At 39.5% G+C, this 12,120-nt stretch overlaps 1 protein-coding gene across 2 annotated transcripts in view; it reads left to right on the top strand.

Annotated features, from left to right (window-relative positions):
• The first annotated feature begins 4,180 nt into the window (after positions 1-4,180).
• Positions 4,181-12,120, top strand: part of xpo1b (exportin 1 (CRM1 homolog, yeast) b) — a 28,321-nt gene continuing 20,381 nt past the window's right edge. Inside the window, exons 1-6 of one of the 2 annotated variants that reach the window (XM_035172121.2) lie at positions 4,181-4,538; positions 4,723-4,769; positions 6,336-6,467; positions 6,748-6,849; positions 10,259-10,331; positions 11,737-11,798. In XM_035172121.2, the coding sequence (XP_035028012.1) occupies position 4,538; positions 4,723-4,769; positions 6,336-6,467; positions 6,748-6,849; positions 10,259-10,331; positions 11,737-11,798 (417 nt within the window). In that variant the 5' untranslated portion in view covers positions 4,181-4,537. Of the gene's footprint in view, positions 4,539-4,722; positions 4,770-6,335; positions 6,468-6,747; positions 6,850-10,258; positions 10,332-11,736; positions 11,799-12,120 lie in introns of those variants that run through there. The other variant, XM_035172120.2, reaches the window with a different exon arrangement.

The raw sequence follows: 12,120 nt of genomic DNA on the forward strand, positions 1-12,120 counted from the left end.
CACACACAGGCCACTCGGAATGCAGCCATGATGGTCAAATATTCACTAAAATAAGTCCTTAATAGGTCCGTTTTGTGTGTCTTAGTAAACAATTGTCATGTAAAGACAATCCTGTTTAAGACCCAGGTGTGGATGTAATAATACCACAGTACTCTTGTACACCCCGACAATTTGGTCTCCAAAGTATAAATGCATGACTGGCCAGAGCAACTTCTTACTTTTTTGTTGTGGTTGCTGTGGAACTGGGGTATGATTCTGCCCTGAAATACTAAACAATTAACATTCACTTTAAGACCAATATTGTCACTGATATTTTAGTTTTTGTATGAATATTAGGCAAGACAATTCAAAACACTTTTGAAAGGTCATATCTTCATATGTTAGTGGGACAAAAATACAGCTGCTACTGATAAGACAAGTGCTGCTACTGTCAACCCTGTAATCACTCATAGACTGTATGCAATCACTGCACACAAGCAAACTCGCGAGTCCTAATCATAGTAAGAGTGTACTTTTATCTCGAGTGTCACTCATGAGGCCAGATTTTAGGCTGAACTTGAATTGCTTAGCCAGAGCCATGCTGGCTGTCTGGAAATCCCTATCCTCTCTACAGTATTGCTATTATGATCTGACATGTACCAGTTCATGTTGGCCACACTGGTATAACAAGTTACAAATGTTTACTACAGTGGATCAATAGCTACACTTAAAACGTTGAATTTGTGACTGGGCCTCACTCATTTTTGCCATCTGCCTGAAAAAAATATGTCTGCCTGTAAAGTCATATTTTTGTGCTGATAGGTTAATTCACTCATATATCTGATATTTCAACTTGAAGACAGCATCAAATCACATGCGATGTGATTCAGATCATGTAAACCAGATCATGTGATCCAGACCCGGACAAGACATCACAGTTTGAATTACAGCAGGGATTGTCTACTTTCCATCAAACTGAGCAACTTGTAAAACATACAAAGCTTATGTAGTTTGTTCTTATTTAATTATAAACGCCAATTTTATTTTGAAGGGGTAAAAACATAACCTCCTTGGTGTAGGTAACTGTGGAAGCAGAAATGCAGAGCCATGCACAAATATTCCAAAGTGCCAACATGACAATGATAGATCCGAGACATTTAATGACTAATGTTTGATTAAACATTTTAGATTTGTCAGCTCTCCCCGGAATCAGTGCTTTGTTTGCAATAACATGTCTTTTTTGTTGACATAATAAACTCAACTATTCATTGTATTAATTATATTTAATGAATTTAATTTGTCTTCATTCCAGTTTAGCTGATTTTGATCTCAGTTCATATGTTTAAATTTCTTATCTTGATGTCGTGTGACTTTCAGTGAGATGACGCTTCAGTTTTTCCAGCAGAGGGCGCGGCAGGATCACACATCAGATGCAGGCAGTCTAAAGACTCGTGTTTCAGAAGATGGCGCTGTTATTTGTTTACATAATGTCCGGACTGAAGCATGGACTGGAGTAGAAGGCTAATCACAAGGCAGTATTCTTGTCCTGTGTTAACAAAATCCAATTTCCTGCACACACTCTCTCCAAGTATAAGCACAGGAAATGATACATATATATATTACTCTGAGAGAAATATATATGATAGCAGCTTTACATGTGTTGTCACATTGGCATTATTGTGCAATATCTCTGAAACCGTGCAGCAGTTTCCATTTCTCCTTTCCCTGTTGTAAGCTTCCATGGCGAGGCTGAGCTTTTAGGCAGTGGGACAAGAGCAGCGTGAGCCAGCACAACAAATTACAAGTTTCTTTAGTTGATTGCCACATGGAGGTCAGCCCCCTGGTGTGGTGCAATGTTAATATATGTAAATGGGCTACAATGCCGCGACCAGACAGAACGAGATTTAACCAGCCTACGCCTGGCCGAGGTTGCTTACCTCCAAACTTCACACATGTCTAACAGTAAATTCCAGCACTGCAACAAGAGAGATGGGAGTTGCTGACAGTGAGGGCCTGAAAGCAGCTGATGTTTTGTGGACAAAATCGCTCAGCATGAAATAATGAGGATTTAACAGCAAACTATATCAGCCTGATGTAAACTTTTTAAAGTATTTTGATTGTAAAGCATTAGTGAACATGTATGAATATATTGTGCTTCTTGCTTGTGAAAAGTACTTTTCGACAATAGCTTGAGTGGACCCAGCTTTTAAATCATTATCGCTTCAATGCCATTGACTACCTGATACATTTTCAAGTAGATGAAAATTGTGAAGGGTCCCTACACATGCGCAAACTTATACACACGCTTAGTTTTGCAGGTTTTAGTGTATTTGCACTTCTGTGGTTTGAGATGTCATTGGAGACCAAATGGAAAAATACACTTTATACCAAGGATTCAATTAAAACATTTTTTTTAAATGGCAGTCTATCCTGCATTTTAATTTGTTTGCAAATCTTATATCTGCAGTCAAATTCATGTGTGGACAACCGTGAACATGTACATGTAAATAACAAAAACCAGTTAAAGTAGCAGTCATGGGACAAGGATGAACAACTTTCACCCCAGACACCATTTGTCATGAACTGAACTTTAGGCAATGTTTTCTTTTACTTCCAAGACTAATGAATTCATAAGAAGTTGTCTGACCTGTTTGTTTGTCTGTAGTGACGTGCATGCATTTAATTTCTTGCTGAAGTAGAGGACTATGGGAATGTGACAGCATGGAGGGCACAGCAAATGGCATCCATGAATCAACGCAGAGATAATAGGCTTTGAAATCTTGTTTGTTAATAACAAAGGCTCAGATATAGGCCAACTGTCTGGGGTGTGAGGCTGATCCAAGGACGTCGACTCAAACAGTGCACAGATACTGTAAGTGAGATTGACAGAATGCTTGCATTTGAGGATGAAACATGGTATACTCAGAATTCAAAATGATTTAAGGTGACTCTTTGTTTTAAGGGCTTTGTGATGCACGGGGCATATGATACCTATATTACAATCAGAAATCCACTCACCATGCAATCCATTATGACATATACCTTGTGGCCCTAACACTGCATGCTATGAGCTGAATTATTATTAGAATTATTACATGTTTCATTTATCCTTTTTTTTTGCCACCACTTTTAAACAATGTTGTATTATTTAATGAGCTGTCTTTCATTTCTAAATGTCACTGTATTGATTTGCTTCTTGCCTTTGATGTTTCATATTCCTGATTTGATCAGTCATCTTTGTACATCAGTTTTGAAAGGTGCTATATAAATAAAGTTATCATTATGACCGATGTGCAATCCTGAAACAACACAGCTCAAATAATTGCAGCTTTTGCTGCTGTCAAGATGTTTTCAGGATTAAATGACATTTTCTGTCCAATCCACATCCAACATGCACTTCAAAAACAGATATTGTGCACACACAGCTTTGATCAAATGCAACAAAGTATTTCAAATGACCTGTGCATGTTGTGTGGGTGGAAGAGACATGTAGAAATGAGTGGTGGACAGTGTTGCTGGGTAGGGACTCAAACGCCCTTCGAAAAATCCTCTGTGAATGACTTTCCTGGGCTGTGTACTGTCTCCACTACACACCAAATCCAGTATTTTTCCATCAAGTAGCGCGCTGGACCACGTGACCACAGAGGAGAGGAGGGGGACGCTGTCATGTTTGCATCCTCAGTTGACAGCGGTGATCTCCGCTACTCGGCTCTCAATCTGCAAAACGTACACGGCGCTATCACACATCTCGTCCGTGCTGCTGCTGACACCGTGTATTTAAAATCCACTCCACCATTGACTTTGCCACTGTTGCCCGGTCGCGGAACAACATTCTCCTCCAGGTCGTTTTTCTAACCCCGTGCGTTCATGATCGTGTAACCACTCCCACTCGTGGCTGGTGGAAAATTACCAGCGTACAAGCAACAGGCAAATGAATGGTACTTGCGGTTTGTCACGTCACTCAAGCGAGCGGTGAACCTGCAAGAGACAGCCACTGCCTGTGTATCACGTTTAAAGAGGGACACACACTGTCTTAAGTGGATCAAAGCCTTCAAATGGCTGCACTTTCACTCCTCGCACTTTACGCACGTGTAGTAACGCTGTGTGGCGTCTACAGGAAGCGAGGTAATATGTGAGTGAACCCTCAGGAGGAGCAATCAAACAGATGTGGCTGAAGTTATTCTCCATTCTGATAAGCGGAGTCATGAAGGAGTCCATTCTGCATGGGAGTCTGTCTGCCCTCTTTTTCTCTCCGGGCGGAGTAGTCGCGTGGGCGCTTGAGCGAATTGAAATAAACGGACAGCCTTCTCAGCCAATGGGACGCCGACAAGGAAGCGCTCACCGAGGCCGCAGCCAATCGCGGCGCGGTGTGGGCGTAGCACCGGTCCAAACTTTACGCGGCGCCATCGGCTGAAAACTAAACCGAGATGGAATCTCCCAGTCTGAACCGGTTTCAACCGGTTGCGAGTTAGTTGCTTGAGAGAGGAGAGGAGGCGCAGGCACAGAACCTCCACACAGCCCCGCTGGAAATCTATCAGAGTCACCAATTAATTAGTGAAGTAAGGTTTTGTAAAATGTATCGGAGCGACAGATCGCTGGGTTTGCCGTGGTAGTAAGAATTGGAGTCAGTGGTGGTTAGCAGCCATACATCACTCACGGCTGGAGCTGGAGAGTCAACGCTGCAGAATTAGGAAGTCTTTCTCCAATCAACTGTGGTCCTCAACTACTCTCTTTATCTTTTAGTGTCTTTGGCCAACGCCACTCTTTCCAGCCAGAGCCTCGGACTTTCGGTAGGTAACTGGGCTGAAGCGCCAACCTGCTATGCTGTGATTACCTTGACTGTGTGTGTACATGGGATCCAATGCATTGTCCTGCTGGGTGGAAGTTGTGTTAGCTTATAGTTCACATCGTCTGTCACAATGCACCTGAAAAGACGAGCTAATTCAGAATGCAGTAGCATCCACGGGATAACCGCCACCGACTGCCCGCTAGCTAGCCTCCACCACTTTATAAGGATTAGCTAACGTCAGCTGTCATACAAAGTGCTGTAACTTAACCTAAGTAACTGCACAGATAACGCAGGCTGCATGTGTTAACGGTGTGACTGCAGATGAATAAGTAACCAGAGTGCTGTGTGGATAAATCCGTGCCTCTCCCACTACAGCAGCATCACTCGTGTGCGTGATGTGAGCGGATGTCAAGTTGGTGTTGCTAGGTGCCTAGCGGCAGCCAACGTGAACTTTATATCTGTGTAGTGTAAAGAAATGCTAACTATTGGGACGAGCTGCTGCAATTGTTTCTGTAGAGCAGTTGTAATACACAGCATCAGCTTCTCCAAACAGTTAAATGATACCCTGAGTGTAATTCTGAGCGCTCCCTGTCCCTGGGACCACTGGTGGGAGTGGTTGTAGTCAGCAGTGAACCACCACATGTGAACTGTTTGTGCCCCACACTGCTAACACACAGCTAGCCTCGATGCTAGCTCCTGTTAGCATTGTGTGTGAAGTGCGCAGCCTCCGCGCCAACACTGTTTACTTTAGCCATATTGCAGGTAATGCTAGTAGCTCTGTAAACACAGTTGTAGGCTGCACTCCGTCTGTGTTTGAATCGCCAGTGGGCTGAGGCTGCGGAGTGTGTCGTTAGGAGGAGTTAGCGCCGTCACATACGGATGTAAACAACGTGACGTCGTCTTGTATATTTGGCACGTGGCTGCCGTAACCTCCTTAATATGATCGTGGAATAAGTGTTGTGAGGAATCTAACGGAGTGTGCAGCGTCCTGTGTACTAGCTGCTTATTTCCTCTTTTGAATCTGTTTATATGTTTAAGTTCACTGGAAATTTCATTGACGCTGGTTGCATGAATGGTGTGCTCACCCCTTTACAGATCGCTGTTCACGTGTTTTTGCTATAAAATAGAGTAGGTCTGTGGTAACCTTAGGTTTTGAGACATTTTCACAGTAACACTCTGGTGTTAAAGGCCACTGAGTGAGACAATTAAGTTAATTTGTCATTGCTGTCTGAGTCCTCACTTGCAATTCCAGACTCCTGGGGTAGATCAGGACACCTTGTCTAGAATCTCCAGCCAAAATGCAGAATTCCAAAATCAGAAATATACACAGTTTAATTGTCCAAATCATAAAAACTTGAACTTCCCTTTGTATACTGTCTGAGCAGTGACAGGCTTGTGGCACTGTGAGCTTAACTTCTTTGAATGATTGCTGGCTGCAGGGACTTGGGGGGTGTTTGTGACATGGTCAGCTGTTTGGAATTGTTTCTAAACACACAGTTCACATGACTTTGCCTATTGAATGTGTTCTGTGCACTCTTGACCCCTCCCTCTGCTGTCCTTGTTGCAGAGCTCTATGCCAGCAGTTATGACAATGTTAGCAGACCATGCAGCACAGCAGCTGCTGGACTTCAACCAGAAACTGGATATCAACCTGCTGGATAATGTGGTGAACTGTCTATACCATGGGGTGGGACCACAGGTTAGTTTTTGAAGCATATACAAATGCACAAAGTGTGAGTGTGTGTACTTTCTGATTATGCCTGAAATAAAAAAAAAAGGTGTTTTTCAACTTGAACGTTAACTAATACCTAACCTAAAAATATAGCATGTTAATTATTAATTTCCTGTTCCACCTGTAAAATTAATTGACATGATTGTTTAAGCACAAAAATGTGTGGAAATTGCAGTTGCAATGAAATTAAGTCTCTTGACCCCACCCAAGTGTTTAATCTAAAGTGTCATTCATATTTGCATCACAGCAAAGAATGGCACAGGAAGTGTTGACACACTTAAAAGAGCACCCGGATGCCTGGACGAGAGTGGACACCATCCTTGAGTTCTCCCAGAACATGAACACTAAGGTAAGCCAGCTTCAGTTCAGAAAACATTGGTGAAAAGACTCGTACTTGTGCTTTGAGGACGGAGTCTTTTACAAACAATGTGTGGAGAGAAACAGAACAAAAAAATACACTAGGTCACAGTGGTTTGTCTATAGCATGCTTTTTATAAAAAATATGCTATACGGTGGATCTTAAATTTTTTAAAAATAATATAATAACTTTATTTGTATATCACTTTATCACTAAACAAGGTCACAAAGTGCATCACAAAATACAGATATATATATATATATATATATATATATATATATAATATATATATATATATATATATATATATATATATATATATATATATATATATATATATATATATATATATATATATTAAAAAAAAAGTTTAAGCACTAAATCATAGCGTATCAAGGTCGAGACCTTAAACATTATAGAGAAAACTGTTAACCCTAATGGTTAAAAACAAACTTAATGTACTGTGTGTGTGCATTTTAGGTGCACATTGCTCCAGCAGAAGCCCTTGGAGTATTTACTTCATGCACTAACTCTTGGGCTATGCAGGACCTCTGTTTTTCTGATAAAACAAATTATGTTGGATCTGTACCTACCAGACAAACAAGTATGTTGCCTGTCACCTCTTGGTGGTTTTAAAATCTAAATACCAAATAAGCCTGTTGACATTCTGGCCTGTTGGTTCTGGAAGGGAATTGGCTCCTGCTATTTCACTCATCTATCTTAATCAAACCATCTTATCAGCTGAATTGATGTCAAAAGTTGTGTGTTAATTTGTAGTCAATTGCAATATTGTTTTTTAGTTTACTCCCTTGTCATACAGAAAATGGCCACACAAAATAATAGTGTGGAAACATATTTCTCTGCTCCCTTGAAATGCTTCAGTGCACATAAATTAGATGACACTCAAGATGCAGGAAAAGTCCAACCTATTTTTTTATAAAGAAAAATGAGTGTAGCTTATAAATGATGACATCAAGTCGAAATATAAAATGGGCTGCCCAATTTGGGCACATTTGTACGGCCAGGCTGCGACTAACTCTATAATGAGGTTAACAAAGGCCTGGCATAATTACCGGTTAGATAAAGAGATGCAGTTAACAGATGTGTAGTTTGAGTGAAGGCACGCTCCCAGAAGCATGTCAGCGTCACCTCTTACCAGCCTTACAGTTTCATGCAATGAAAACACATAATTGTAATAGATTGATGTTAATTATGTATAAATAAATAATTTTATTCATTTTATAAATAAATCATTAACATTCCTTCAATCTCTTCTGTTATTTGAGGTCCTCAGATTAATTCCTTTCCCAGCATGATAACTGTGGCGGTCCTATGTTTTGTGATTCAGCTGATAATGCAAACTGATTGTGAATAGTGAACCCAGTGCTTCAATTTTCAGAAGCACCCGCAAGAGATTCACAATTGTATCAACAACACAGAATCACTGATATGATTAATATTTAAACCATATCTATGTCCATGGAAAGTCTGTCTGAACCCGAATGAAGTAATCAAAGTGCCAAACATCCAAAACTTCCTCAAAGTCACAGTGACTAGGTTTTTTTCTGTTTTGCTTGTCCAAGTTTGCTTTTAACACTGACATTCTTCACTAATGTCTGAGTTGATGTATCATCCATATTATTTCTAGTTTTAAATTTGTAATTTGCCCCAAAAATTGGGGCATTAGAGGAAAAGAGGAAACTAAAGGTAAAACCTCTTGAATTCTGCATTTGCCTTGTTTCTTTAGTTTAAAAAGTGCATAATTTCAAAGCACTTTGAATATTTGGCCTCCTTTTCTTTGTAGCTATAGTATTTATAATATTTGAAAAAACATGTAATGAATTCAAGCTGTGACTATTTGATGTTAATCACAATGTCCATTATGTTTATGGCTTGTAATAGGAAGAAAAGGGGTGTGTCATCCTGTGCATCATGACACAGCTAGGCTTTGACGGCAGGTCTCCACAAGGTCTACCCTTTTTGAATTCCCTTTGACTGAATTCTGTTCATCCGTCTCTATTGCATCTGTTTCATTGGACAGAGGGAATGCCATTGCAAAGTGCCTTGTCATGAAGGTGTCTGGGGTTTAAAGGAAAAACGGATACATATTTACAGTTTTTGAGTTTTACAATATCCCCATTTAACACTTGGTTGTATTAAACTTAGACACGCGTTAGATCGTGGGGCATTACGACTATAACTGGGGGTTTAAAAAGCTGCATTCTTGGTGGGCGATCACACCAAAAACAGCCCTGTGTTTAAAAAAATACAAAGCTGCATTGTTGAGGCTGTGTTGCTTCAGGTATTGGTGAAATCAAAGAGGTCCAGTTTGAGTAATACATCCATGAATTCAAAAGCTCATCAAACTGCACAGTGCTTTAATATTTTGGTGGATTTACTTTATTTAGAAAGTTATAATTTTATTTACAGAAGCCATGATCTTAATAAACAAAACATTCATTGTGTAGTATAATTTCCAAGGAATATGCACTTCCACATGTTTCATTTACAACTGCCGCACGTTGACCGTTGATTGGTGCCATTGCAGTAAAACCTGAGGTGTGACTTCTTTGTGGGGCGACCCTGCACTGGCACCCCTGCTGTATCAATAAAATAGTTCCATTAAAATGAATGCAAGGGATGCAGTTTTCATACGCCCAACTTTTCCATGTAAAGTTGTTCTGAATGTGACCTCATTGAAATAAAGGCCTTGTTACCACACATGGATATTCTTTCTTGCACAAGTCCTTTTCAGCTGTGATTACATTTCACTGTTTTAAACGTAGCTGCTCTTTTGAACTTAAGCTCCAGTCTGTCTGCTGTAAGAACTGTACCTGTGTGTGGACACATGCACCTTGAGAGGCAGATGGAGACACTGACGGTTCAAATGTTGCCTTCAGGAATTGTAAATGAAAATCCGATATCAAGTTTTTTTTAACAAATTCAAACCAGTCCCAATCGAAAACCAGTTGTCGATGTCCGACCTTCCATAGGTTCCGTAGTCTCTGTAAAATAACGTTTAACATTGCCCTTGTTATGTTTTCTAGGCTACTAGACTCACCCTTGGAGCAATCAGAGCCAAAGCTGCTTAATGAATTGTTTTATTTTTCTGCTGTGTTTTGCTGTCTGGTGTGATGCTGGGAGAAACAGCAGGACTTCTGCAGTGTTCCAGCTCAATGCTGGTTGTGTAGATATAAAAAAAAGAAGATGTGAATATTCTGCATACTACAAAATCTGCATGAAAGCTGTGGTTCAGTCAAATCCAGTGAAGAAATGCAAGTTATCACAGACTGGTTCACTTCATACTATTTTTGGTTTGTACAAAAATTACACAGTGCTTGTTGTTGACTGTGATCATAAGTCTTTATGCTAATGCTTCTCCCTCCTCTGCGTGTTACAGTACTATGCTCTTCAGATTTTGGAAACGGTTATCAAAACAAGATGGAAGATTCTTCCCAGGAATCAGTGTGAAGGTAACATTTTCTTTTTTGGTTTAAATCACCAAATCCTTGCATTCTGTCACCATTGGTGGCCTTTTAAACATTGTGACGTGCTTTTGCCAAGTTGAGAAGTATTCCCCCGTTAAGCATGCTGGTTTGCTTTGTGCTCGACTGGCTTGCACTGGCCACTGCAAAATGGTTGGATTCTGCACTGTAGAAGTTGTTTTATTGCAGAAACCACTAAAAACACCCGATCACTGATTTAATGAAGTAGGGATACCTAAAATCAGAGTTATCAGCTCACTTACTTACTTTGCTTTACAATGTAAAGACCCCAATTTACACATTTTTATGTGACAGATTATTCACATGTTTTTTTGTAGAATAAAAGACATTCCCAGTGTTACTATAATCCTATTAATCTCATTGTACCCACAGGAAAAAGTTACCAAAGTCAGAAGTTTTCACATCCAATCTGAGGGATTCCATTATGTGTCTTTGGAAAAATAAATTTTCCTTCACTATTATTATGAACAATATGAAAAGTTGTTTACAGTATAAATCCTTCTTTTTAAATTCAGGACAATGGGTAGGAACATTAAAGTCTACAGAGTGTTGTAATATATCAGGACCATAATGTAAAGTTTTGAATTTAATTGTTGCATAATTGCCAATTCTGATTTTACCTTACTGCCTACAGCTAGAGTCATTTTAGATTTATTTTTAAGAATCTGAAAAAAGTGGGATAAAATGTCTAAAAAAGATTTTGGTTTGAGCAAAACAGGAATTTTTCTGAAATAGAATAAAACAATCATGTGCAAATCAGTTGATTCTGCCTCCCTCCATTCTTTTATAATTTTGCTCAAAATTCATTTTTTCATTGACCTAAGACTTCCCTACTTCTGACCGTAGATGCCTGAATTTTGTTCAAGTGGCAAACCCAGTGCAGGGCGACCGGCAAGTATGTCTTTTCCCCCCTTGTGCCAGAGTATTGCCTTGTTTTCGGCTCCGCTCACCACACCCCAGCACATCATTGTCAAAACTGAGTACAGTTACAGTCTAGAAACAACCATGAGGGAGCTGAAAACCCAGTTTTTAAAGATGCTCTGCTCACATTAACAATCTTGACTTGTCTGTGAAAACAACTGGTGACATGTCGCTTCCACTGAACTGACCAAACTTTTTCCCAGTAGAGAAGTTCAGTGGGAGCTGCAGCCCATATCCATGTATTTACAAACTGGCTTGGCAAGAGTAAGTCAATGGAGGACCACGCCTTTAAAAAATTTTTTTTACTGGGATATGATTGTCAGATTTAGCTACTTATGAGCCAGCAGACAGAGTAACATGCTCCAGGCAGCTGGTCATGTCAGGATATGTTGAGATTTACAGATTTATTTGGTGCACACTAACTCTTCTTACATCTTTGTGTATTTTCCAGGTATAAAAAAGTATGTTGTTGGTCTCATAATCAAGACATCATCAGATGCATCAAATGTGGAGGTGAGTAAATTTAATTTGATTTAAACCCATACATTTGTGGGGTAATTGTATGGGTGCACCAATGTTGCCAATAATATTTGATATGAGTCTTTAACAGACATAACATATTGGTATCTGTTTATTGCTGATAAGCACTAATATGAATACCTTAATTTTTCAGAATAAACAATGATAAGATGTGCATTTATGTTTATGTTTCATGAAAAATGTTTCCTTTCTGAATTCAAGTTATTTATATTTGGTTTTATTTGTGTTTTCTTTTATAGAGTATTAATAATGAAGTTTATGGTTATACTGTGAAATATCAAGCCTCAAATACATT

This window comes from Hippoglossus stenolepis, chromosome 12 (genome assembly GCF_022539355.2).
Source record: "Hippoglossus stenolepis isolate QCI-W04-F060 chromosome 12, HSTE1.2, whole genome shotgun sequence".
Taxonomy (NCBI): domain Eukaryota; kingdom Metazoa; phylum Chordata; class Actinopteri; order Pleuronectiformes; family Pleuronectidae; genus Hippoglossus; species Hippoglossus stenolepis.